General features: G+C 41.3%; 4 protein-coding genes across 6 annotated transcripts in view; 1 reads left to right on the top strand and 3 right to left on the bottom strand.

Moving 5' to 3' along the window:
• On the top strand, positions 1-26,541 carry mrpl30 (mitochondrial ribosomal protein L30). 2 transcript variants are annotated; one of them, XM_072396717.1, is made up of 6 exons: positions 1-249; positions 1,620-1,706; positions 2,034-2,180; positions 2,340-2,413; positions 2,557-2,698; positions 26,532-26,541. In XM_072396717.1, exons 1-5 carry the CDS (start codon positions 208-210, stop codon positions 2,687-2,689), a joined length of 483 nt encoding a protein of 160 aa, XP_072252818.1. In that variant the 5' UTR covers positions 1-207; the 3' UTR covers positions 2,690-2,698; positions 26,532-26,541. The 2 variants fall into 2 exon arrangements, with proteins under 2 accessions (XP_072252818.1, XP_072252817.1); XM_072396716.1 differs by lacking the exon at positions 26,532-26,541 and having other exon boundaries at positions 2,557-2,737.
• On the bottom strand, positions 3,063-7,716 carry txndc9 (thioredoxin domain containing 9). Its single transcript, XM_072396713.1, has 5 exons — positions 7,634-7,716; positions 4,917-5,117; positions 4,367-4,485; positions 3,856-4,110; positions 3,063-3,720 (listed from the first exon to the last, which is right to left on the bottom strand). The coding sequence occupies exons 2-5, from the start codon at positions 5,088-5,090 to the stop codon at positions 3,603-3,605; spliced, it is 666 nt and encodes a 221-aa protein (XP_072252814.1). The 5' UTR covers positions 5,091-5,117; positions 7,634-7,716; the 3' UTR covers positions 3,063-3,602.
• Positions 8,327-19,742, bottom strand: rev1 (REV1 DNA directed polymerase). Its single transcript, XM_072396712.1, has 22 exons — positions 19,433-19,742; positions 18,657-18,732; positions 17,433-17,565; positions 16,807-16,975; positions 16,261-16,710; positions 15,279-16,126; positions 14,934-15,032; positions 14,690-14,806; positions 14,464-14,590; positions 14,246-14,374; positions 13,999-14,153; positions 13,807-13,926; positions 13,489-13,709; positions 13,212-13,384; positions 12,899-13,128; positions 12,631-12,818; positions 12,275-12,526; positions 10,924-11,023; positions 10,625-10,830; positions 10,349-10,493; positions 10,148-10,250; positions 8,327-10,051 (listed from the first exon to the last, which is right to left on the bottom strand). The coding sequence occupies exons 2-22, from the start codon at positions 18,720-18,722 to the stop codon at positions 9,940-9,942; spliced, it is 4,143 nt and encodes a 1,380-aa protein (XP_072252813.1). The 5' UTR covers positions 18,723-18,732; positions 19,433-19,742; the 3' UTR covers positions 8,327-9,939.
• Positions 23,006-27,405, bottom strand: part of aff3 (AF4/FMR2 family, member 3) — a 22,172-nt gene continuing 17,772 nt past the window's right edge. For both annotated transcript variants that reach the window (XM_072396714.1, XM_072396715.1), the window contains exons 13-19: positions 27,289-27,352; positions 25,478-25,614; positions 25,299-25,370; positions 25,100-25,193; positions 24,155-24,204; positions 23,833-24,038; positions 23,006-23,723 (exon numbers count right to left, since the gene is read on the bottom strand). In XM_072396714.1, coding sequence (XP_072252815.1) covers positions 23,602-23,723; positions 23,833-24,038; positions 24,155-24,204; positions 25,100-25,193; positions 25,299-25,370; positions 25,478-25,614; positions 27,289-27,352 — 745 coding nt within the window. In that variant the 3' untranslated portion in view covers positions 23,006-23,601. The remainder of the gene's footprint in view (positions 23,724-23,832; positions 24,039-24,154; positions 24,205-25,099; positions 25,194-25,298; positions 25,371-25,477; positions 25,615-27,288; positions 27,353-27,405) is intronic.

The raw sequence follows: 27,405 nt of genomic DNA, 5'->3' as shown, positions 1-27,405 counted from the left end.
CCGGTTGAGACGCACAGGGGAGAGGACTCTGCGCCAATGTGATTACTGTCTCTCGTTGTTATTTTTCTTCTCCGAACAAACGTTTTACCTGAAATTGTGGTGAAAATGGTTTGAAAACAAGTCGTTTGTCATCAAGCTTATCAACGCCACGCTCACGTTTTTATTAGCAGTTAGCAGGGCCGTAACCTTGGCGTGTAGAAATTCAACATGTCAGCTGTCTGTCGCAGTCTGAGCTCTCTTTCTTTAAAGGTAAGCACAATGATGAGGTTTTCTGATGTTTCATACTTCAATTGTGCCAGTGTAACAATCAGATGGCGTTGTCGGTGTTTACAAACATATTATGCGTGACGTAACAATACATTTGTAATGTTCAATACATTTGGTCGAAGTCAAAAGTATAGACAGAAACAGTTTTTTCAATTTAATTTTCACATCGGTGACGAATATAAGCATTATAAGTTAAAAAAAAACTCATCAAAGTGACTTATATCTCACAAAATAATTAATATACAAAAATTGAGAAACATACTGTTAGTTATACTATTAGTTATATTGCAAGAAGTACTATTATATTGAAATGTCCATTAACCGGAAACCCGTTCATATGTTTCTTGTGTAAAGACACCGTATTTTTAGATCGCATGAATGTGTGTATGTTATTCCAGAGATATTCTGCCATATTTGATTCAGTATTGATTAAGGGAAATTAGACAAAACGGAATATTCAAATGCATGGAGTACCTTAGCTCCCCATCCACTATGCGTCACTATGCAAACGAGGCTTCGGTGTGCAGTGCCTTTATTTCCGTCATACATTGTGTTTTTCTGTTTTCATCTGCTGACAAAAAAGAATACAAATAAATAGATAAATAAATCTAGCAACCGGTTTTCTACCAAACAAATACCTGATCTGTACAATATCTGGGTCCAGACCTTGCTGCGTTTGCACAGAAGTTAGTAGTTTTTCCTGTCTGCATTCTTAGGATTATGTATCTAATCTAATTGTGTGTGTTCAATAACAATAAGCAAAATACAGCTATTCGTGTACTATTATGTCTGTCTATTATTGTGACTTTGGTGGGTTACACCACACTGCATTTTATGAGTAATCAAAGCAGAAAATGCTGTTAGTTACTAAAGGGTTTACAAACATTTCCTTTGTGTGAGCACAGTGTTAATATCTTCCATCACTATTACGAGACGTACTTATGACAAATGCACCCTCTGCGATGGCTGATTTATTTGTATGTTTCTTTTTTTTTAACTAAGAACCTGGGGTAGGAAGTCATTTGGTGCTATTGGGCAAACGTTTCACAATAAGCTCTGGTTAGATTGTAATTCAGGTGACTAGATGTTTTCAGCTCTTCTTAGCTCTGTTCAGCCCATAGTGGAAGAAACGCTTGACTCAAGTATTTTCTTAGCCCATTGAAGCAGGCTGCAATTGTGAAATACACCAAGATGTTGATGTGATTGGGGTCATTATGGCGAGTCTGATGTCTGACGAGCTCGTAGTGTCTGGAACACAGCATGTGACGGTTTGCATTAGGAGACAAATTTACCCTCTCGGTCATACAATGTTTTTTTCCCCCCTCCAACTCTGCTGTGTTTCCGTGGAACAGACCCTGAAAGAACCGGCAGTTTTGTCACCTTGCTGGTGGTTCGTGTCGGCACGCAGCAAATTTTCCAAAGCAAGGATTACAAAAGAGGTAAGAGCCTCGCTATATTGCCTACTTATGTCTATACCGTGTATTTGCAAAGGCATCTCTAACAGTCATGTCTTTTAGAGACAATATGTTTGTGACTTTGTTCATTTTAGTTCATATCATCAAAACAGTCATTGTGAAATTTAATCAGGGTCCAGTTTGTGTAAATTATGCATGAAGAAAAGGAGATGTGGGGGAATCATCGGGCACCCGTCACTGAGGGGTTGCCCCAGGTTCCCCTAACAGGCGAATAAAGTCATTGACGCTATGAAGCACCTTTTGAGGCTCAGTTACTCTGTTGTCCAAAGCTCCGTGTTTTTCTTCCGACAGCTTTTTGCCGAGAGATCTAAAGAGCACGAGAAATTTGGTGGCGACCCAGACCAACCCCACAAACTGCATATAGTGACACGGGTGAGAAGCGTGATGCGAAGGCCGTACTGGGAGAAAGAGATGGTGAAATATCTCGGCCTTCAGAAGGTAAGGCTACACGAAACGACTTTAACCCCAGCCCATCACTGTTGGTAGTAATTCTATCACCTGAAGCTCATACAACACCTGGTGATTATAAAAGGCCCAAAGAACCTCTGATGAGATTTTCCCCCCACACCAACTTTGTTTTTTGTCTCTTTCATTCAGGCCTACACACCTGTAATTCACAAAAATACACCTTCGGTCAACAGCCAGCTGAAATTCGTCAAGCACCTTGTGAGGTAGGATCGCTGTACCAGTGGCTACGCATCTGTTTTATATTATTATTAGCGTCTGTAAATCATCAAAGCTTGCCAGAAAAGATTGAGATGAGCGTAAACTCCCAACTTCCTTCCAATCTGTTATATTCTCTCTGTCCTCGCAGGATCCAGCCTCTGAAGACTCCCTATGGGCTCCCTGCAGAGCAGGACATGGCCGACACATACATCAACAGCAAAGGCGAGCTGATTGTGCGTCGCCTCCTCCAACCTGTCGATCAACAGGCCATTGAGTCTTAATCCTCCTCCGTTCTGCCATGTAAAAGTTTAATTGTTCATAAAAGTCATCGGGAAAACTCGTAGCTTCCAGTCTGATTCTTCCACTCTGAGAGAATTGAACGTGTTTGGAGTTGGTTTAAAATTGGTCCTGATGACCTGAACTCTTCAGGCAGCCCTCTCAGGACAAGCTATGTCCCCTCTCTCTTTTCAGCAGTGAGGCTGACAAAGACTTGGAAGTCAGATATGAAGCTGGGTGAGAGGCCATTAAGAAATCCTAAAGCCAGCATATTGTGCCCATTTTTTCCTTCTTATTAGAAGTCTGGCTGCTAAGTTCTGTTCAGTATTTAGTCAGTTTATAGCTTTAATACAGACGAGTAAAAGCAGTAATGAAAGCGTTAGGAAATGGGATGTCGTCGCATCCGTTTTTATTAAGTTTGCATTGTTTAAGTCAAACTCCTGCTACAAGGTTATGTCGTTTGAAAATGCATTCAGAGGGTGAAAATCTGAATACATTTGATCTTGGCACACACACGCATCACTGACTGTTTTCACATGAGATTCAGACAGATACAAGGTAACATAATGCAGAACCAACTAACTGAGCATGTCTGTGAATTAAACTAAGTTTCTATCCTTTAATAAAAAGAACACGAACAACACAGTGAAGGCCAGGTGACGCATGATGGAGTGGCTCAGAGTAAGGATTCCTCGTTTATGAAGCACGGATGCTGTTACTTAAATTTCAAACATAAAACATGAAAGATGCTTGTTAAAACCAGGCTGAGACAGACATGCCGACTGCTTTGGTCGAATCAAAATTAAATTTCAGAAACAAATGAGTCACTTGGAGAGGGGGAAAATGGAAGCGGGCTGTCTACGAGACTTCTTAGTGAGGTAGCCCTGAGAGGGAAGATAGGCCGGTTATTGGAGCTTTTCAGTCTTCAGAATCTGAATCAGAGTCGTACCCTCGCCCTCTGATAGTTTTCTTCTCCACTTTTCTGAACTTTGAGCTTGATTTCTGCGCGACTGTTGGGGGCTCCATCAGGTTACCACTAGAACAACAAATAAAAGGATGTTAAAATCAAATTTAAGAAGTCTAACCGTGACAGAGTCTGTATTAGAGCATGTAACAGTAATTCTGTCGCTATGAAGTCTTAAAGGAGGAGGAGGAGGAGTGAGTGTCTCACCTGTAGTTAATAACATCTGCACATCCAAGTCTCCATTCCAGCATCTCGGTGGGAAACTCGTCCGTGTTGCCCAGATCACCGAATCCAACCACGTAGTCCTTTGTTTTCCCGTCTATAAGCAGAGCCAGCGTAGGCAGAACTTTGATGTGCAGCCTTTCTGTCAGAAACGGCGCCTTTTCTGCATTCAGTTTGATGAATTTGGTCTCTACGTGCTTTTTGGCCAAGATGGCCAAGTGTTTGTCGAGGATCTTACATCTACGTGTAAGAGGGGGAGGAAAGAATGACAAATTCAGCCAATTTATCACAAACTGTTGAACAACACCAGGTGTTAACAAAGCAGACTTTTAGGTGAGTAAGATACTGGATTAAACAATGATACATTTTTAGGGCTTGGTACAAATACTAGTTGTGGTCTTGGTTAGTGATCTATTGATTGAATTAAAGTTCACATTCATATACTTGATGCATAACTCTGGAACTTTGCAAATATAATAACTAGCTATAGACTTACCTGAAGGTGGAATTTCTGTAGAAGTGGCAGACAACATTCTTGCTCTCTTTTACCTCACCGAAAAAGTCTTTCTCACTGGAGATTTCTCTGTACTCCCCGTGGCCTTTAGACAAATACTCCTAAAAAGCAGAGCACTCCAAGTGAATATCGCAACAACAGAAGAAAAACTCCACTTCCTGATGTGTAACTTAAGGGGGGAAAAAAAGTCTATACATTACTCAGGGCTTTCCGATATGAAAAAAAAAAAAAAAAAACTTCAGTCAATTTGAGAACAAAACATCTAAACCACCTGCATATGTTTTTAAGCTTTAAGTACTCCTAACTGCCTGTTTTTAAACCTGTAACTTTAAACTTTGCTATGATTTCTACTAATTGTCCAGCCATGTTTGCCTGCTAAATTCCCTCAGACTCCGAAATAATTCAGAACATTAAGTTCGGTGCTAAAAGCGAGCACATGCACCCCTTTGTGAATGTAAAAATGGAAACAAATGAAACAATAATGTATCCAACAATGAGAGTATGAAAGGGGTTGAAAACGTCCTGCTTTTACCTGCTTCTGCTTCTGAGCTTTTTTCAGTGCTTCTAATCGCTTCTCCTTCAGTCTCTCCAAATCGTCGTCATCCAGTTCGTTCAGCTTGCTCAAGTGTGCGTCCACCTGGTCTTCCACCACCTTAGCTGACTGCTCCAAAACCTTTGTCAAGATGTCAATTTGTTGACTGGCCATCGCTGCCAACTACGTGTGACACAGAATCTGAAGGCGTAAAGAACAAATCATGTAGGGAGAGACAACAAACGGCAGTCATCTTAAGAATATCTTACTGCTTGAATAAGTGACACCGAATTCATGACAAATGCACTGTCTTGCTATTGAAATTGAACTCAAGCGCCAGATTATTATGAACACTGAGGTATAGCCATGCAGTATGATCTTATAACCCAGTGACCTTATCCTCTATGATTAGCTTTTTGTTAAAGCTTCAGAAAGCAAAAGCAATAAGAAGAAGAAATTCATCTTTGTAGTCTCTTTGGAGACTTTGGTTTAAAAACCTTGGTGCGTTACACTGAGGAATGTGAAATGAGGACTGTCCTTGTTCAGTATATAAGCTGTATATAATTTAAAATACTGTCACCAGCATGATGTCAGAATCAGAGAAGCTGGGCTGGCTTTACCACTTTAATCCTTAGATAAGACTTCAGGCCTTTGCACACAGTTTCTAGTTTTCTGACTTGTTTTTATTAATCCGTCATCCGAGAAAAATCGTGACTCAAAGAAAGCTTGCAAACCGAGTCTGATGCGTTTTAATAATTTATCTATTGTGTATATTTGCAATATGAAGCAGTGCAGATGATTTTCAGATGATTTTGTGATCCTTTCACTTCTTCAGACTAGAAAAAGAAATATACTAGGTCAGTTTGACTTTGAAAAGGACGTCAAGAACGCTGCAGAATTATCCCGATCGTTTCCAGGTGTTTTTCAGGATGCCAGCGGCCCAGTTTGACACCTCGTCAGCAATACTGGAACCACACGTTAAACAGAATAGCACCAATTTCTGTGATCCAACAGACCCTGAACAGTGACGAGCAGTGTGTCTGAGGTAGGGACATGAGCACCAGTGACTCATTTACCACAGTCGCCAGCAGTCTGAGGTTGTGCACCGGCACTGTGGTGAAAATTGTGAGGTAGTCGTGTGTGAGAGATGGAACTTCTCTAATAGCTTTGGGTGGAAAACGTGCAAGAACTGACGCCCCCCACCAAAACAGGCTCTCCTTTTTTCAATTATAAAGGTTGCCTTTCCGCTGTCCTCCTTGCTTTGGTGCAGATTGGACAGATTTGCAGATTCTGCACTGGGATGGGCTCTCCAGCGCGGAACATTGCAAGATCCTCCAACAGAGGAGCTCCGATCTCAATCATGTTATTGTGGCAGATGAGGAATTTCCTCTAAAACCACACCTTCACCCACCCTACCCTGGAAAGCGTCTGCTGGAGGATAAGCACATCATCAACCTCATTCTGTCAAAAGCGGTGCATATCTGAAAAAGCTTGTGGTATTCTGACTCAGAGTTTCACGGTTTACAAAAGACAGCATCGTCAAAGCAACCTGCGTACTATGCAACTACCTCACATTGGAGAGGGACAGGCCAACCAGGATGACCGCTTCGATGATTCTGACTGATAAGCCTGTCTACAGGACATGCCAAAGCCAAGGGGCAAACAGGTGGGTATCAGCAGAGGCTCTGCACATTCAAAACAAATCTATGCAATATTTTGTCGCTCCTTCTTCAAAACTACCATGGATGTATGACTGTGTGCGCCAAGTGGGAGATGTCGCAGTGCAGCTGTAGAACTAAGCAATGTCATTTATCCCATATGTGCTAGTATGATGTTGTATAGTTAAAAATACACTCATTCTTGATTCTTTTGAGTGTAAGAACACTAAACGAAATATTGACTATTTCTCAGCTTATTTTGCACTTACAAATATAAAAGAACTAATCAAGATGGATAAGGGATAAACATGTGAAATACTAAATTAAGAAATATTATTAAATAGTCGGTACTGGCTGCATTTAATAAAACAGTGTGCACATTTTCCCCAAAAAAACTTTTATAGAAGATAGTTTCTCTGGGGTGAGTCTTCTCATGCTGGGAGCCAAGCAGAGGAGAAACACCAACACCTCATATGTCTGCAGCATCTGGAAATTGTGACACTGTTGTCGCTCCATTTGTCTTCCTCCCGTGCTTCTCTCCACTCTCGGTACCTGCCCAGGTTGTCATTGCTCTCCTCTCGCACCTTGGATTGAACCCCACGGCTAGCTGCTGGGCTAAGCTGTCCTCCCTCTCTGACTTGCGGTTATCGAGGGTTCAGCTGACAGAGTCGCAGCAGCTAACAAAGGCACAACTGGGCACACCTTAAGTCTAACGGGTGTTAGCTAGCAATATCTACGTGCAAGCTAACTATTTATCTATGACGATTGTTTCGTCGTCCAGATTTCATTTTCGCTCTTTGCATTGGTATCCACCAAAAGCCGAAATATATAGTATGGTGTATTGGCTTCTTCCAGCAAACATAAATCTAGAAATTACCAGATTTGACGTTTGCTTGCTATGCTAGCTGGCTAACGTTAGTCCTTCCAAACATATCGTGATAACACATAAAATAATAAAACCCTAACCCATGTGTGAGGAAATAATTGTGAAAGTAACTAATCTGTTGTGGTAAAGTATACATATGCTAATGTTTTATCAAAAATAAGTAAATTAATTACCTGAAGAAATAACAAGTCCCGGGAACACTCCAGTTCGTGCGCGAAACGGTTACTACGGTTATGACGTCACACTATGACCGCTACAAATGCTTCCGGGTAAATGGTAAAATAAAAAATAAACGATTTGATATTACTACATGTGATTTACTTCTGTGCAAACAGAAAACTTTTTCATACTATTCTCTAAATACCATAATATCCAACATAACAGATACAATTAAACATTTTATATTTAACATATACTGATGCCATTCAGAAATGGAGTTGGTGTCAATTAAAGAGTGGAGTGCTCAGTTCTTAGTAAGTATGTCTGTCAGTCTGTTATGCTTATATACATAAATCCTATGGTAATATTAATTTATCAAGGGATGTTATTGTGGGACACAATATTAACTATAAAGGTGCAATATATAGGCTTGAGATCAGCTTCAAGTATGAGGAGAGTGCAGGTGCTTTAGAAATGCAACATACATGATGATTCATGGAGATTTTTTCCCTCTACTTTATCTAAAAGAAAAGAAAAGAAAGCTGATTTTCAACTGTCAGACTCAAACACCCAACGAATAGATCACATCCTCCCATGAAACCAATTCCTTAATAAACCAGTACAAAAATGGTCTTTTCCTTCCCTCGAAGCTTATCCGTATCCTACATCTACAGAGCCGCAATTATTAAGAACAGAGGACAAATGAATTAATACAGACTTTTCAGTTTATTACCAAGTTTTAGAAAACTTACAAACATGTTCACAGCTTCAGGTCTTCAGGCACGAGCCAGTTTAGAGAACAAAACACTGGCCAATTTTTTACCTGTGGCCATTCCTTTCAGGAAAGATGACAGGTGAAGACAAGTAACATCTTGAAAGTGAATGGAAACACGCACATTCAAAATTACATTCATTTCAACAAGTGTTAAAAAAAAGATGACGGACTGATCTGGTTTGGATTTGCATATACAAATACTGCTTTTAACAAACTCTTCAACCACATACATAAATCTTCCACGGAGAGATCAGGGGTCAGCCAGCAGCATCTCATGGGTACTTCTGTTGACCAATTGTACAAGTTAAATTCACAAAAATACAGAAAACGTAGCCACATGCCATAAAAGTATCCCCCAGAGTGCGAGTTACACAAGATGGGCCACAGAGTTAGAAATCAGATCCCTCGTTCCAGCATTATTTCAATGTTCAGACATAAGAAACCAGTAAAAACACACTACGATAGTGGATTTACTCCCAATACAATTGCTTAATAGACATTACATTATCGTGAGGAGACATCTCACTTGTTTAGAGAAAAGAAAAAGAAAGAAAGAAAGAAAGAAAGGAAAAAGAAATGCATAGGCTGCTTGATTGCCACGACTCTTGTCAATGTCATTTCAAATTAGAGTGCTACAGAAAATCAGCAGCTAAACCTCAACAAAGAACTTTGGCTAGCTTCCGACGTCTGCGTTGGAACACTTAGAAAAAATTTGAGCGAGAAGAGTAAGAATTTTAAAGACAGTTACTAAGAATTCACTACAAGTAAACAATACAAGAGGCAATTCCTCTACATACACGTTTTTTTTTCTTTTACAATGTTTGACGAGGATCTTTAAAAACATTATTTACACTATAGTAACAAGGCTTGGCACTTTTCTTTTGAAAGAGACAAGAAAAGAAACGACACTACTGTTTGCAGGAGCTGCAGATATTTCACAGATAAATGATGGGAGAGCACCGAACTAACAATGATGAAAAAACACAGTCTTTTCGTACCACCATTTTGGATATCTTTGCATGTCTGATGCATGAGGAGCGCTACAAGGTCAACTGTCTCTAAAATTGCTAAGAAATGCTTTGAATTTCACCACGACAGGCATTTTGTTTGACACCAATACTCTTACAAATGAGGAAAGTCCATTGCTATATCAGTGCTAACTCTCCAAGAAAAGGTTCTTAAATGTTACATGAACAGGCTGGAACGGATGAATTAAACAATCAAACAGAATTAAACGTACATGTGGAAAATGAAAAGGGTGAATATGCAAAAAACTGCAATGTTTATGACTGATTTTGGGTTGCTGTGAGCTGACAGTAAATGCATTTTATGCCCTTCAGTTCAAGTTGGAAGAGGGAGAGAAAAAAAAAGGCGTTTCTGGAGTCATTACACTGGCAGATGCTGCAGTGGTGGCACAGATGAGAAAGAATGAAATAATCATTCAGACGTCATGATTCATTTAGCAGGTGAGCTCGTAATAGTGAAACAAAAAGTGGCGACGTAAGGACAGTACACAATGAAAACAGCATCCACACCGCTCCTTTTTCACGTGATCTTCAGGATGCTGCCATAAGCCTGCTGCACAACCACCTGCACGTTGTCCAGGATGAAGTCAAACGCCATACTCCACACAGACTCCACCGACTGCTGCATGAGCCTGCAGGAGAAGTTCAACAAGTAACACATTAAATGAATAGATGAAACACAGAGGAGAGGGGGAGAGGGAGTAGGCCATTTGGGAAAGTTAATTTACCTTTTCATATATTTCATAATCAAATCCAACTTCTCCAGATCTTTATCCTCAATCAAATCAGTGCAATATTTCACCACCTGCAGGATGTCCTCTTCCATGGGTTCTAATGAAAAATAGGGAGATTTTTAGCGAGCTATATTTTTGCAAAATCCACAAAAAAAAAAAAAAAAAAACCCACAGGGCTCACACAAAACATGTAACCTGTTATTGTGGTGACCCATTCCCGCAGGAGGGTTTTGATGTCCGTCAGGTCACAGGCTCCGGCCAGCGTTGGAGCAGGACGAGGAGCTGACTTTGGCACAGACGACGGGACGTCTGGTTTTGAGGTGGAGGGATCATTTTCAGTCTGCGAAAGGAAAACAGGTGCGCAGTATAAAGATTAATCATGAGCCAAGCTGCCGTAGATCTAGAGTTTTTTCGAATGGCACAGCAAAGAAATGTCTTCAACTTCATGGATGACACCATGGAAAGACTCACCTTTGGTACGTTTACTGGTTCTCGTGACCGTATGGGAGGTGGTATTATTTTGGCTGGGCTGTTTGTCGTTGGACGCCTCTTCAGGGGTGAAGTTCCCTTTTTGAGAGGACTGATTGCATTCTTCCTCTTGTAGCGCCGCTTCACCCGACCGATGCCAATTCCTACCCCAGGCTGTCTTAGCTGCAACAGCGGATTCTTCTGCTCCACTACAGGTAAAACCAAGAGGCCGAAAATGTTTAAGGCAAAAGAATCGCTGGTAAGAGCAAAAAAAAAAAAAAAACACCAACCTGCTGACTCACCCATTTTCGCCAGGGGTTGGACTTCTGCTGCACGAATGTAAGCAGACTTTAGTTCTTCCTGTAGCTCTTTGGGAAGGGCAGCAAATACATCTGGATCGACCTGCAGTCGGAGTAGAGAATCAGAGTGTTTAATACTGATTCGATAATCAGCTTTGTATATTTTGGAGACTATTCAAAGTCATCGTTACTCATAAGTGGGCAAACTCCACCTCCTGCGCTGTGTATACCGAGATCAAAGTCGTGTTTTTTTTTTTCTGTAATTCTCTGTATCCAAGTAAGCACTCATGATCAATAATCCCATCACTGAAATACTGGTTGACGGCAGCCAGCGGCACTTTGTGCTTCTCATTTACTTGAATGCGATATGATACTTTTCACAATTTGATCCCAATAACAGAAAATAAATGATTCTACTTTCTGACGAGTAGAGAGTCCCCGGAGCTATGCTATCGTCGTCTGTGCAGGCCGTCAGCGGATCAATCTGGTGTTAAGGCTTGCATTTTCTGACGCTTTTTAGTGTCAGTGTCTCTGTATTTTTTAATGGTTTCACACACTGAAGGAGAGGGAAGGCAAGAATGGGTCAATCTTTAAATACAAACTGCTCTGTCAATGGATTAGAAAATGGAATTGTAATGTCTTGTTGAAGTGTTACTGAATTCTTTCTTTGAAGGAAATGCAATCAAATTATATCAACGAGTGGACTCAATACGTTTCATACAAATGTAGTGTCATCAGTCCGTCTTGCCTTATAAGGAACACCGGTGTGAAGCAGGTGTTGTTCCTCTTGATGTGGTGCATTATTAACACAAACATCACAATTCTAACATTACACTCACTTATGCTTATTTCTTAAAAGTGTATCAGAGTAAGATTGCACTGATGTGTTTGTATTGCTTTAAAGAGGCCTAATGGTTCCTTTGAAGCTGTGTTGTGTGATGTTCTTATGAGTGTCTTTACCCGCAGTAGACGGAGGCCAAAGTGCTCTGGTTTTAAGAATCAGGTGTTTCCTGAGGAGTGAGCTAAAGCTAATAGCTTCTCAGAATTTGGCCAAAGGAAAAACACATTTTTCAAGTCAAACCTCAAAAGTTTGCCGTGGTTTGAGTGAATGCAATAGCAGTGCTTCTGCATCAGACTGTTCACTGAGTGGGGCAGCGTAAGATGGTCCATGTGGCATCGCATTAAGAAAATGTGGTGACAAAGTAAACAACTGCCTGCTGTTGCAATCTAAAAATCCACTTAATAGCTTGTTTTTGAGGTGTTTAATACGTCGAAATTCACTCCTCTAAAGAAACAAAAAACAAAACAAACATAGTGACCATGAAAATCCAATCTCAAACAGCTGCGTCCCTACCTGCGAGAAGTTTGGTAGTTCCAGTACAATTGCTGGACTGTCTGGCTGGTTTGGAATCTGAAGAACCAACGTTCCAGCCGGCGGAGTGTACAGCGCAGGATGAGGAGGGGAGACTGGACGAGGATTGGGAGAGGAAAGCTGCAGACCAGGTGAATAATGGCAGTTATTTGGTCTCTCGTCTCTCTTAGTCCACGATTGCTCCACTTGTTCTCGCAGCTCCGCGGGCAGGGCCTCCAACACAGAACGATCCACCTTTGAGAAAATTCAGAAACACAGAATGTTAAAAAAAAAAAAAAACAAACTTGTTATTGATCAGCTTTTGTGTCATCGATCAGGTAGTTTCTTTGATGATCTACCTGTGAAGGGGAGGGGATTTCAATACTGAAGTTGAGACGCGCTCGGGAATGTTTCGGCGTTTGTCTGCAGGTTGGCTGTTCTTTGCTTGTTCCTGGAACTGGCTCAGCGGGCGACAAAGGACGTGGCGAGGAGCCGGCTGAAGGGACTCTTGAAGTGGAAGTCGGCTCTTGGTGAGTGTTCGCAGCATCTGTAACCATTACGCAAGACTTAATTCAATTTGTGAACAACAAAAACACACGAAAGCTGAATCACAAAGACAAAACAAACCTCTGTTATTGGATCTGGCGCTTGATCCCTGGCCTAACAGCATCTGTTTGATGGAGCGTGTGCGAGGCACCCGCGAGTCCTGGGGGACAGACTGATTTCCATCAAGAAGCTGAACCTGGATGCCGATCCCTCTCAAGTCTTGCACCTGCAGCTTCATGGCGTGGAACAGCTTGATGACGGCAGAGGCAATCAGCTGACCACTGTCTGTGGACTGAGCAAGCATCACGGTCCTGACAGGAAGTGTGACAGACCAAGATGAGCAAACAAAGAAATTATCTCCTATAACATACAGGGGGATGTCAGTCTTTCTTACCTGGCTAGGTTATCACATATGCCATGGCCACCGTATTTAGCCGATTCCAGCGGCGCTCCAACCTTGCGAACCATGACCTTGAGAGTTACTCTGCGACCTCGCAGTCCTGCTTCTTGTAAACGTTTCTGCACCTCCATGGATAAATTAGTCAGGAAGCACTCTGCCTCATCAACCTGACGAGGGATAAAGCAACAGGCTTGGAAAAGACAGCTGGAAACAGCAGGAAAGTTTCAAAAGAAAAACGTCGCTGTAAAAAAGAAAGCAGAGGAGATCGAACCTTGGTAAAGCGAATGTTGTAGTTCATCTCGGCGGAAACCGATTTCCTTTCCTTTTCGTAGCGAACGGGCCGGTCATCTATACCCCTACAAAAGCGAAACAGTGTTTGTCCAGTCCGGGGTCCAAACTTCTTCTGCAGTTGAGATAAAGACACTTGTTGGAGGTCTCCACATGACTTGACGCCCATAGAAGCCAGCTTTTTGCCCATAACATGCCCGACACCTAGAAGAGAAGTTACATAATCGTATAAAGAAATATTCGTGACACAAATGCACAGCAGAATGGTGGCTTTGACCAGCAGGTGGTGCTGCATATCTACCTGGTAAGCTGGTCACTGGCAGGTCCCTGATAAAATCATCCACTTCTTCAGATTTGAGGATGTACTGCCCGTCTGGCTTGGCCTTACGGGTTGCAAGTCGAGCCAGAAGGATGTTAGACCCTGTGAACGAAGGACACTTCGTATGACAACTGCCTTAATTCATTTTAAAATGTGAGACAAACGTAGGCTCACCCATGCCAACTGACGCAGAGCACCCCGTTTTCTCCTTGATGTCTGCTCTGATGGCTTGGGCCAGATCATCTGGACTTATGCCCACCTCAGCCAGCAGAGTAGAGCCATCTATCAGTGCTTCATCACAACTAAGAGCCTCAATGTCATGGGTGTAACTGCAAAGACCAAATAAAGGGAGAACTGATGCCATCTTTGCAATTAAAAGTGCAAAAAGTGACAGACGGACACACTTTGCCGTTCTTTTTACCTGGCCAGGATCTCGTACATGCTTAGAGCCACCTCTTTATATGCCTCAAAATCATATGGGACAGATTGTAGTGACGGGCACAGCTGTTTAGCTTTGCCAAAAAACATTCCATTTCTCACGCCTGCCTGCCTGTAAATACAAGAATATATGAATATGCATATTTATATATTCATGTTTCAATTTGCACAATATTAACACGATCTCTGTTGATATCTCACCTAGCCTCGTAACTGCAGGAAGCAATCTCTGCCATTGAGAGAGCCGCAGCATCCTGGTTTACTCCGTTGGAATATGAATCAGGACTCTCTTGTGAGGGAGTTATGTGTAGATCATCATCTGCACTCTCTAATAAAACAACAGGATTATGCATATTTATAATTTAATTAAACGCGTACAATGGAGTGAGACTGTTCCTGACAAACAAACGGGATAAAACAATCTTACCAGAAACAGGATGAGTATGTTTCCTCTGATAGTACTGCAGCTCCACCTGAGGGTTGGCCCCAGGTCTGACGGGCACTCTGCCCTGACCACGGTTGCTGGTAACAGCTACAGGCTTCCCTGCGGGAAAACCACAAATCCAACCAGGATCAGCATCTGAATCATTAACGCTTTAAATTTCTCGTGTGAAATGTACACACTTTCTACGGAGAGCATACATCTGAGCACTTCTTAAAAAAAGCCCTACCTTTAAGGTCTGGTCGGTGGCGGATCCCAACGGACACAAAGAAACAGTCCATGTCCACGTGAAGGATGCAAGATTTAAGACTGACTGGTGCCGATGTACCTGGCACACAGAAACACATCAAATCATCAGTGGGCGCTTATCAAAAAAAAACCAATTTTGCTGGAACATCTCACAGTCAAAAAAAGAGGACCCATTTAAAGAAAGAGGAAGCCTGAAGTGCAAGGAAGGTCCCTGACTGAATTGGGACCAAGGAGGCTGAGGACGACTTGCTCTTTATGCTAACAGACCAAGAGGGCAACCAGAAATTTACAGAGAGAAGCAACCAAGTGATGCATTCTTTCCTACCTTGACAGCCTGTAGACCGCTGGGCGACATATTTTCTCAATCGATCTTTTCCAGGGTAGGAGGTGCCCCCTGCGGCTTTTTGTTTGCTATGAAGCTCGTTGACGTACTCGGAAAAGCCAATCCTCCACGTGGAGATCTGGTGCAAGCGCGAGTGAGAGTAGAACTCAGAGATCAAACCGCCAGTCTGCTCCAGCAGGCGCACTGAAGACTTTGATGATGACTCGTTGGTGGGAGGATCGGGTCTGGATGTTAGACTGGCTGTGCTGAGGGACGCTGAGTCAGGTGAAAAGGCATTATGGTAGCTTCCGTTCAGTCTGACTGAAGAATGTGAAAGAGAACAAGATGTATGTGATAGATGATCCTGCTCAGAAATCGTCTCAACATGAGAGGGCGGTTGAAGCTGTTTAGGGAGAACTTGGATTTCACTGGCTTTTACAGCCTCGTGGTAGGTGGGTGGTGGAGGTTTAGGTTTCTGGCCACTGGCTTCCTGTGTGCTGGATTGCTCCCGAGAAACAGGGGACAGCTCAGATTGCTTTGGAGGGCTAAGGGGAAACTCATATGGGTCAGGCTTGGCCTGGGTCTGTACCGGAGGGCTCTGAGGTTTATCTGGTGAAATCTTGACAATATATTTGGGCTTGTCCCCATCAGAAGAGAAGTGATCTGTCACAGGGGACAGGTTCTCCGGCTTTAAGGCACTATGAACAAGGTGAGTGTGTCCATTGGTCAAGGGGGCTTCCTTCAGCACCTTTGATGCTTCAGCGAGAAAAGGATGTTTTTCTCCACACTCATGAACTTCATTACTTTTTGAATGGCTAATGATATCAAGTGAGGTCCGCAGTAGTCCATTGCTGTGAAAAAAGGAAATGAAGAACAGACACTGTGTTTAATAGAATGTTAGAAGACAGCCGTTCTAATTGTTCTTCTTAAATTTGGAAAAGAAAAAGACAACGCAAGTGTTCAATTTATGACTCTGAGTACTCACATTTTTAATTCCTCCTCCTGTAGGTGAGGAGACGGCAGAGAGTTGCGTGGGTGCTTTGTGTGGCATGGGTTACACAGTGGGTGGGTGTGTAAAGGGCTCCTGTGCCTGGAATCTGTAATGAGCTGACTGGATGTTGAATGAGCCGGTTGGGGGTTAACCGAGTGAACCTCAGAGCTGTGCTGGGTGGACCGAGGGTGAGCACCCCTGTGGTTGAGGATAGGGATGGAGTTGTTCTGGCAGCTGGGTGAGGACAGCCCATTGTGGGGAACACACAGCTCAGTGTTGTGCCATGGCAGATGAAGCTTTTGATGCACATCCTGCTGGAGGGGGCCACGGCTCGGTCCTGCAACCTCTGAGGTCTGGCGCAGAGTCATGCCAGGAAAGAGTGTGCTCTTCTGTTTAGCATACAGCTGGTACTTTAGGTAAGGCAGGAGACGCCCAGCCTCAATACTACATCACACAAACGACAAAGTGAACACAAAGATTTTCAGCTGATACTGTTGAGGATCATGTTAACAAAAAAAAAACACTGAACATTGAACAGACCTGTCTACAATCCAATCTGGCCTGATGACTTTTTCCCCTTTGAGTTCCTGAATTTTGCAGTTGGGTAGGTTACTGGCAATGATGTGGGTGGTCTTGGAGCGCGAGTAGTACACATGGAACTGGCCCCCGTGCAGCATCATCAGTCTGCGGAGCTCGTCTGCGTTTGGGTCTGATTGCAAAAGTAAAACAGTAAGGCATTTATATATAAAAATTGATTGGCTTTCGCCAAAAAAACCTCAGGCTCTATTCTGTTTCTTCATCTCATTAGAAAACTATTAAATCAGATACAGATATCTTTTATGCGAGCAATGCAAACACAAACACCACATCCAAAATTCTCTCCCCAATTAGTTTACAGTGTGGTACAGATTAACTCCCATCAAACAAGGCTGATGTTTATTCCACCAAAGAAGCCCCTTTCCCCCTCATTCAATCCCCGATCATTTTACTGACAATGAGTTGTCAAATAAGCTTCTGCTCATTTAGAACTTTTTTGTCCGTCCGTCCAACAGTTGAGAAGTTGAGAAACAGAAAGGTACTCTGGACAACATTTTGACTGTCAAGGGAAGAAGAAAAACAAACCGTACAATAAAAACTACATGAATACAGTAAGTGTAAAGAGTTACCCGTGTATCCATTGACATAAATAGCCACTCCACTGAAGATGCTAGAACACGCTCCTTCTTTCTGCTTTTCTCTTGGGGCATCCAGTTTAAACTGCTCGTCCAGTTTGGAAACTTTGGCTGCCATGTAGCCCCCCTGCACGGGAATAGATGCAGTGATAAAAGAGGGTAAATAACAGGTGGAACTTTCCGATTTACCTGACCCAAAGTGAGGTACACACAGTAAGGCTGAGGCTGAATGCAACTCCCTGCATATCATTTAAACCCTTTGGTTGACTAAAAATAGCGCAAAGACAAAGCAACAAATGCTGAGACGGAAATTTTAGGTTTAAAAAAAAAAAAAAAAAGAATTCTTTGATCTTTTCTAAATTGATGATGTCGTGTAGAAAGAGGAAAATGTTAAAAAAAAAATTTAAAAAACGCTCAAAAGACTGATCTTCAGGCAGTCATAAAGTGCAGCATTAATATTCTTAACATTCTTAACATACAGAATTCGATTCTATAGTTGAAATCAGACCGCTGTCGGTGAGAACTGTCAAAGAAGGCCCTGAACTGCCACACTATCTCACAAGAACAGGAAAACAAAACTGACCAGTAACTGATCTCCTCTCCTGCAATGATAACTGCAGGAGTCAATAATGATAAATAAACACTAATTTTACTTATAAAACTGGAGTTTGAAGTCACAACGTTTTGAAAACAAGCTTATAGAACCATTATTAACACAGAGATAAACAGTATTGTATATGTTGGCTACTGTGAACTGATGATTTGTTATTTTTGTGAACATTAAAACTTTAAAAAAAAAAAGAAAAAAAAGAAAAGCTTTTCCATTTACGGGGACCACATGTCCTTTTCAGTTGCATAGACATTATTACCTTTCAGTCCAATTACTGTATAGCCTGTATAATGATACTACAGGCTACTGAATTATTGAATGTGACGTGTTGTACCAGAATTTGGCACTCCGAGTTTTTGTAAAGTGTTTTTGGCTCTCCCGTTATGCCTCGTTATACAGGCAACGACTGTCGAATTCTTCCGGCTCTTAGCTGTTATAATGAGTGCAAAAGCAGGATAGGAGAACAGTGTGGTCTACTTCTAGTTTGAGGCTAAGAGACACAATGCACAGACGACATCACTGCATCCTACGGATCTTCTCATGCTGTGGGGAAGTTGTGTGCTTTGTGAGGCTCTCACAGCTGATAAGATGATATAAGCGATACTCACCCTTTCAGCCCAACCATTGTCATCACTGGCATTGGCTCTCTTCCTCATCCACCCATCTCGACTCATACTGAGGTATCTGAAAGCACAAGGGGAGCAACTCTTCAGTGATGGGACATTAGTAAAAGCACTCAGATTCCTGACTTTTCAATCAGTAATTAATCAATCTTCTTTGTTTGAGATATTAATAATAGTAAATCAGTTACTAACTCGTTGATAAAGCATCAGAGATTACATCGGAGCCTTTTAAAGAAGTCAACAATCCCTAAGTGTTTCGTGTCAGCTTGTTTACAAAACTTTCTGGCGCACGCCAGATGGAATAATGTCAACTGAAGCGCCTGTTACGACATGTACTGTATGTGTCGATTAATACGATTTCAGGCATTTGGCCACACACCTTAGGAGGAAGAGCTCTGTTGCTTACGGGCATGCCCGGACATTCTCACTGACAGTTAGGTGACAACAACACAGCCCCATGTGGCACTTCTGTCAACCAGCTAGCTGCTAGGTCAACTGGTAACATTAGCCTAGCTACTCTAATCAGTGCATAAACATGCATGCCGCCGCGCCACTGTATGAGCATATCATGTCAGTTCAGTTCAGTTCAACACGGACCAGTGGAAGTGTTTTGACTGCACTTGCTAACAATGCTGATAAAATTAGCTAGCAAACAATGAACTAGGTGTATGACTGTGAAACTTCAGCGCTGTTTTAATCGCGACAGTAAATACACAACCGTCCTGAGTGAGTGTTAGCAAAGAGAAGTCTCTAGTTTTTACCTTTTATGCTGTTAGACGAGGTTGTTGGTCACAGACTTCTCCCTGCAGATACTGCTCAGCAGAAACGTTGTGTGCGCACTGGTTAGGTAAAACGAGGAAAGACCAAAGCAAAGCGGAATATAAATCCTCCAGACACACAGCTCGACTCCACGCCTTTGACTTTGCTTTCCGGAGCAGTCCTTTCGGTGAGCTGGGATTCCTTTATTGTGTCATGCTGCCACGCCATGTCTCTTGAACATTTTTGTTCACCCTCCCAGTCCTTTCGCTCTCCATTTCAACCGCCTGATCCATTTGCCTTCTCTTTTCTCAGTGAGCGTGAAGCGAAGCAAAGCCGAAGACTTCCGGGAACACTTTTCAAAATTAAACGTGGGTGGAAGAGAGTGTCATGGATACCGCATGGTGGAATATGGTGGGAAAATGATGGATCAAACTTACAAAGCATTAATTTCACCTTGCACACTTGTGTGTCCATCCGGGTGGCATTGCTCCATTGTGTCACTGTAACTGTATAGCTTGATGGTTTTGGGGTACGTGAATGAATTTGAACTGAACTCAAAGAGTCACTTATTGTCATTCCATATAGCCACGGTGGACACAATGCATTTAAAAAACAAACCAACTGCAAAGACTGAAAATACATCAGCTCTGTTCGTAGGTAGTTGATGATTTTGGGTATCAGCTGTAAGCTCCACAAAGGAGAATGCATCACTGAGCAGGTTAAGGTGATTCCCTGTTGGTTAGGTTTGGTGCTTTTCACCTGTAGGGCATGTGTGGTGTTTAATTCTTCAAAATCAATGTTACTGTGAAGAGCCAAAGGAAGTGTCACTGCTGCTGAGAATTTATTAATTTCTCTCTGAACAATCAATGCTTACTATTTTTCATTTCAAATTTTTTTTGACTGTCAAGAAAAACTGCATGTGCTATGGAGTATATCAGATTTTTATGTGAATGTAGAGTTTTAATCATCTGATACAAAGTCCTAATTTATACTTCACTTAAGTCTATTTCTTCCATTTCTTCTTAAATGTCTGTAGGCTTTATTAAGTTGGACACTCAACAAAAAAATACAGTAATTACACTTGAATTTTACACATTAAGTTTGATATTGAAAATTTTTGTACGTCTTGTTTGTTAGACAAATATAAATTATTTTATTTTCAAAAAGCAAAGCACGCTCAACTTCCGGCTTTCGTAGCTAGCTTGATTCATGCCATCCCGGCTTCTTGTTGCCAGCTTCAAGTAGCGTTGTAATACTGCCACTTCGCGGCCAGTCGTGTACATCTCAACAGAATTTACTACAATAGTCAACGGAAACTCTGAACAGTTTTAACCCACACACTCTGGCACAGTAAATCCACGTTGTTTAGTCGCTGAAGTAACAAGATAACCGTTAGTGTAGACACGTTTTTGTTCGAATAAACGTTTGGTAGTAGTCATTGTTCACCTACAGCAGGAGGGTTCCAGTACACGCTTGTACTGTACTACCTGCTTTCTTACAGTAGACAATCGACCAGGAGCAGACTTGGAAATATTTATTTATTTACTTTATCCACTGTGTGTGTGTACTGTCTGGCTTCGAGCACCGTTGTCCTCAGACGGCATCGGTCCGTAGCGAAGGCAACAAAACCGCTGTGACGCAGAGGCACGTGCAGCTTGAACGCGCCAGTCGCAGCTTCACTGTGACAATAATCCCATAGGGTGTAGTCGTCAGGAAAAGAAATGGCACGTTATGTCACGGCTGCTGCGGATTTTTTCTACTACAGTCGGGGGCACACTTAATTGTCGAGAAATAAGCTCCAGCTTCTGACAAGCAGCTCAGCCGCTTTCAGAGAGCAGCTCAGAGTCTGATTTGATTTGGACACGTGATCCGTTGGTTTTCTTACATTAAATAAGGAAGCAGTAGATTACATTTATACATCTTTGGCATCTGTCTGCTGCATAACTACCACATTTACTGAGGAGCAGAATATGCTCGGTCATGTTTCAGGGATTTAAAAAAAAATCTGGATTAATAACATACCTTGAATTTCACAAAATAGCCAGGATACTGTTGACCCTATTCCAAAGAGTCCTCTTATTGGTTGTATTCTGTTGCTATGGTACCAGACATCGGATGCTGAGGTCGTGCGCGATAAATGTTGGCGCAATAGGAAGCGGTTGATCCCTGAACAGCTCATGAGTGTGGCTCAACAGTTACTGTGTGTACACATGTATTATTCATGTTGTTTGGGGGCACAAGCCTGTTGACAGACTCATCCAAGTCCTCACAGAGTAAATCATGACACTTTTGAATGAAGACTTTGGTTATAGGGAAGTGGTTCAGCGAGTCAGGTAACCCTGTGGTTAGGGTAAGTCTCCAAGAAATCAAGTTACAGTAAGTCAATGGAATGTCATCTGAAGCGACAGAGGCACAAGTGTGCGTGTCAGTACTAGCAAGAAAACCAGAGAAGATGAAAAACAACCAACTAGATCCTCTTCTTTTGCCCAACCATTGCTTCAAGGCATGAAAGCATTGAAGCAAGCAAAGTTTTGGATAAATATAATCAAAAATGAAGGACTATAAACACATTAGCGAGAGGACATTCAGCGAGGGGATTCTCAGACATTCATGAATGAATGTATCTGGGACATTATTTCTCATGCTTAGAAATTATGCAAAGGTCACAGTATTGAAGAGTCACTTACTGTGTGATGTATGTACACCCACTCAACTGCAAGTTTAGATGCCTAAAACAAGAACTGAAAACTCAGGAAACAAGAACTCGAGCTGTTCTTTAACCAAAAAAACCACCTGCGGTATGCCTGCTTTTTAGTGGAGAGTAACTAAATAGATTTGTTTAAGTGCAGCTTTTAGGTTATTTTTTTAAACTTGTATTTTATATGAGTATTTGCATTTTTATTTGTACTGAACCACTATAGTTATTTGACAGTTATAGATAACGATTTTATATAATAAATGGCAGAAAATAAGCTCTACAGAATATTTGAAGCAGAGGTTTTTAAACTTCGTACAAGAAGCAGCATGTAACTGTTGACATATTTTAGGACCAAATCTCAATTTAATCTAAATCTAATTAAATCTAATAATCTAAATTTCTCACATGGTTTGATTTCACTAAATGTTTACATGATCCAAGATCTTACTAAAAATCAAAGCTCAGGGATAAAGTTTCTTATCTAAAAACACATTTGTCAATCTGATCTTTGTTTTTGCTTTTTTTCGTTCTCCCGCAAGTGATCTTAAAACCCCTTAAGATCTATCAGGTGTTCCTTTTATATGAAACTGTGTTTAAGGCAGTCCACAAAAGCTTATGCTGCTGTCACTCTGATGGAGCAGTGTTAATAACATAATCAAAATGTAAGTAATGAACAGTCAAAGGAACCAGACCAGTAGATCAAAGGAGTATTTTTTTTACTTGACTGGAGTATTTTTACAATGTTGTACTGGGATTATGCCAAATGACTCAAATACTTGTCAAAACAGTGTCAAAATAACCATTCTGACGCCACCACCGTCATCCTTTGTGTTTCCTAAAAAATGAAAAAAAAAACTATATATTTTTCAAACTCTTTTTATTTTTCCTTTTTCTTTCCTAAAAACAGTTCATCAAATATTGCACAGTAAAAACACATAAAGGTGAAAATATTAGATACTTTAAAAGCAAGAGAGTCACAAAAAGATTTTCCCATTTTTGAGAAACTAATGTATGATTGAATGGTCTTTTTTTTTTTCCTTCCTTTTTTCAGCATCTTCTCCAGTTTTTGGCCCCCAGACAAAATGTTTGCTAGAAAATGATGAATCCCAAAATACGGAAAAGGCTTTCCATGTTTTTTTTTGGGGGGGGGGGTGTCCAGGGTATATATTTGGCAAATAGTTAGACACCTCAATCACCCCCAACACACGCATTTGTTCAGATTAATCCAACGGCAAGGAAGAAGGTTGATGCAGGCAATTCGATTTTTGCTCATTCAGAAGGGCGTGCGCTCACAGTATGCATCCGTTCCATTCCAACACGTGGCTCAGTGTGATTTCGTTCACGTCCATTTCACACATCCCACCAGGTGTTGGCGCTGTCCTGTTAGCTGCATAGCGATCCAGAGTTTTGTCTCTTTGACAGAAAATGTGGCCTTGAGACGCAGCGAGCAGGTTAAAGTAAATCCCCTCCGAGTTAGTTGAGTTTGGCACTAATGCGTATCCACTGAAGAGCCTGTCTGGTGTATTGGACAGTGTGAGCAATGCTACTGTGAAGAGTCAATGGCCCAGACAAAGTATTCAAGTAGTTAAAGAACTCTGTAAAGAAAACATAAGACAGAGCTCTTAAAACTTCTGAACACAGAAATAAATGTGACATTTTTTATTTATTTTTTAAATCAGAAAATGCTGAAAAATACTTTTTCACCTTTATTCTCCTTTGCAAGGTTGTCAGCCACCTCCCAGTACTCATAGCTGTACAGGACACTGTTGGTAATGTTAAGGTGATTGGCTGCCATCTGGTGGATGCGTTGTGGAATGCTTATAAGAGAAACAGGGCCGCTGCCCTTGTGTGAACCCCGTCCATGGTGTTTTGCATTAGGTGAGAGTGAGGATGGGGGTCCTCCAGTACCTCTGGAGGGGAAAATATGATGCACAACAGTATGATGATGATCAGTAACCTTTCAGGGGCTGGAGTGGAGCTAGACAGAATAAATGCAGAAGCTACAATACAGTTGCCATCCACTTACTTCTCAAAGTCATTCCAATGGGGTGGTGTTGTAGGCACTTTGGGAGAACTCTGTAATAACACACAAAAAAAAAGCTTATTCAATCACCTTAATGTACAGCACTTTGAAAGTAATGTTGAGCCACCCCTCATTTCTTAAGATATTCCCACAAACATAGATGAACTGATTCATTGAAACGTGCAAACATCAATGGAAATAGACAAAATCAGAGTTCGCACAATTCTTGCAAGCTTGAAAGTAAATATTTGGTCTGTGCACCTTTATTCTTCAACACAGTCTGAACACTTTTAGACAAGCTTTCTTGTCATATCTTTAAGTAGTCTTCAGGAATAGTTCTCCAGGCGTCTTGAGGAACATTTTGACGCTCTTCTTTGGTGTTAGCTACCTTTGGTTCCATCGTCTGTCACACTGCTCCAATAATGTTGAGGTTCAGGCTTTAAAGAGGATTCATCCCTCCATAAGACCTGTTGTCACTGATTTTCAGTCCAGTTGTTGTGTCATTTGACATACCTCAGCCTTTTCTCTCAGTTTCCCTTCATTAAGATAAACACCCTTTGGTGGAGACCCTTTCTGATGCGACAGGAGAAATATCAACTCCAGATGCATCTCTCAGATCCTGTGTGAGGTCTATGCTTTATTTCTTCTATTTCTAAAAAGACTCCACTTTCAGATACTGTTCATGTGCGGCAGAGTTTTTCGGCCCGACACTTCTTTCGTCTGAAAACGGTCAGGTACGAGGACTGGACTGAAAATGAGTGAAAAAGCAGCCAATGTCCATAGGAAAAATTTGAGAAACCCTGGAAAGTCTGGAGAACTATTGCTCAAGGCCGCTTTAAAAGATTACAAGGAAGCCTGAGTCCTTGGAAGCAAAAAATAAAAAATAAAAGAATGGCTTTTGCACAGTTCTGTAAATGTTTATACTGATATGTGTCTCTTAAGATATACCTTGAAATAATCAAGAAGCACTTTGGAGTATTTCAGTGCATGGTCCTTCTTTAAACGAAACATCTGCCAGTAAAGGAGGGCAAGGCATCTGAAACTGGACACACAAACACAAGTCAGACGGACCACAAATCATCCTCAAAATGCAGGTCCTTTGTCATGATGATAGATGTGGCATAAACAGAGGTGATGACATACGCACCACAGAACTGCCAGCTGTTTGTCTTCCTGTCTCGCTGCAGGGCCAGAGTGGCTCTTTAGCCTCATTGCGTACCTGAAGTCACAGCACTGTTAGTGGAGCTGCTGTTTGCTTTTGTTTGCGTGTATACTAATTAATTACTGATGTCTGCTTTCCCACCATTAGCCTGATGTGTAATTCACCTGATCAGCTCCACTGTCTCAGAATACATGGTATACGGAGACTTTGCTTCGAGAGGCCCTTCCTCCATCGCTTTCCCACATTCCATGAAGGAGAGAGCAGCATCAACGTAGTTCACAGCCTTTCCCAGCTTGTCCACCTGGGGGAAAAATGGACGTGTGCATAAAAGGGGGTTAAAGATGGAAAACTATTGAGGATTGAAATTATATGTTCAATCGTAAGTGTCTTTAGGTAATTCAGGAGACAAATCTATTTATCCCCCAAGCATACTTGAGACTTGCCCAGGATACAAAATCATTCTAAAGTGATCCCTTGTACAACAAAAACTGATATAAATCTTTGGATTTTTTCAACCAGTCCTGCTCGTCAGTATTAGCTTATTCCTTGAATTTCCTCACTTGAACTCCTCACTTCAGGTCCTCTCACAGCATATTTACTGGATTAAGTTCAGGACTTTAACTTGGCAGTTCCAGAACAGTAACTCCATTCTTCTAGGAGTCTGTGATCTTGCTGAATGACTCACTTGCTGTAGAAATTTGGTTCACGCAGAGTTTTCATGACATTTTCATGTAGAATTTGCCCAGTTGCATCAATATAGGCCCAAAACTACTACTGCCATGTTTTACAGTTCTTGTGTTGGAATGCACAGTTTTCCCTTGCATCAAATACAATACCTACTGTTTAAACTGAGAACTTCATTTTGGAGATTATTGGCTGTTACGAAGATCAGACTTTGATGGATTCCTGTTCCTAACCCTCACAGCTGATTGTCATTTTATGATTGAAAATACCGGACTTCAATTTTGCCTTCAAATTAACTGCTTATGTTAGGGATTAACATACTTTTGCTGCTCACAGCCATAAAGCGGGCCACTGGATCACTGTCCTCAATAGATAATTAGCCAAGTATAATAATTTGATCTAATTTGTTTAATGTGTTTAAATGGAACTTTTCTGAAAATATGAAATATGTGTAGGTCAGATTTCTGCAGAAATATCTAGTTTTACACATCACAGATGACACAAGAAATACCTAACCCAGATAAATTAGTGTAGTGTTCTGCCAGTACATTAACATTGTATTTGTACTGCTGCACAGGTACTGTGCAATCAAAGTGCTGTACAGAGAATACATTTCCACAATCTGTTGATCAACTAACTTACTTCCTGTCACGTCTCTTAATGGTACTAGCAGCTATCTACCAAACTTGAGATAATTGCTGCTGGAAGACTCACAAAATAACCACATGTCAGCTGTTAGAACATATAATGAAAAAGAAGAAGAAATAAGGACATCTCGCGTGAAAATGCCTGATTCTTATCAGATTTAAAGATTATTGTGGCCAAAAGCATTCACGGCATCGATACTATAGCATTATCAGATGAAAAAAAACAAAACAAAAACCATATTTACATTAACTAATTCATTGTCACCTTTTCTGTTGGTGTTGAAGTGCACACAAAACAGGAGGTAAGGAACAGTAGAAATTATACAAAAACATCAATGTACAATGAATATATATGTTTTCAATTTATAAGCAAAGATCAAACCATAATTTTAAGTGTATTTTCAACATGCTATCAATATTTCATTCTTTTAATGTCACGCTTATTGTCGATGCCCGTATATCACGGCACTCCTAGTGCAGTACTCAGTTAATTGTGGATAGTTCCTTTTGAGGCTGCATGGATGCTTATTTTACACAGATAAGTTACCACAAAACTTCACATCCCACTTCAGGGGAAAAGGGGAATGGTAGTATTTCCATAAAGAGCATTTCCTCAGTTATCGCATAATAGATCAAAAACTCACCATCGCGTCAGCACGATGCTTCATCCTTTTAGCTTCATGTAAGTAGTACTCAGCATGATGAGGACTGAAAAGAAAAAAACAAAAGTACATTCATATCAAAGAGTGTTTTATTTTTAA

Source organism: Leuresthes tenuis, unplaced genomic scaffold (genome assembly GCF_036924035.1).
Source record: "Leuresthes tenuis unplaced genomic scaffold, fLeuTen1.0.hap1 SCAF_12, whole genome shotgun sequence".
NCBI classification, from domain to species: Eukaryota; Metazoa; Chordata; class Actinopteri; order Atheriniformes; family Atherinopsidae; genus Leuresthes; species Leuresthes tenuis.
Note: the sequence above shows the minus strand (reverse complement) of the source record. Positions and strands in the feature narration are given on the sequence as shown.

Bases quoted from the DNA above. Each gene is read 5' to 3' on its own strand.
- mrpl30 (XM_072396717.1), top strand. From the start codon at position 208: ATGTCAGCTGTCTGTCGCAGTCTGAGCTCTCTTTCTTTAAAG. The intron at 250-1,619 runs GTAAGCACAATG...TCCGTGGAACAG, and splicing joins TGAGCTCTCTTTCTTTAAAG to ACCCTGAAAGAACCGGCAGT. The intron at 1,707-2,033 runs GTAAGAGCCTCG...TTCTTCCGACAG, and splicing joins AAGCAAGGATTACAAAAGAG to CTTTTTGCCGAGAGATCTAA.
- txndc9 (XM_072396713.1), bottom strand. From the start codon at position 5,090: ATGGCCAGTCAACAAATTGACATCTTGACAAAGGTTTTGGAGCAGTCA. The intron at 4,486-4,916 runs GTAAAAGCAGGA...TCTGCTTTTTAG, and splicing joins AAGCTCAGAAGCAGAAGCAG to GAGTATTTGTCTAAAGGCCA. The intron at 4,111-4,366 runs GTAAGTCTATAG...TCTTACACGTAG, and splicing joins TACAGAAATTCCACCTTCAG to ATGTAAGATCCTCGACAAAC.
- rev1 (XM_072396712.1), bottom strand. From the start codon at position 18,722: ATGAGTCGAGATGGGTGGATGAGGAAGAGAGCCAATGCCAGTGATGAC. The intron at 16,711-16,806 runs GTCTGTTCAATG...TGTGTGATGTAG, and splicing joins CCAGATTGGATTGTAGACAG to TATTGAGGCTGGGCGTCTCC. The intron at 13,710-13,806 runs GTAGATATGCAG...CTTCTCTTCTAG, and splicing joins GCCAGTGACCAGCTTACCAG to GTGTCGGGCATGTTATGGGC.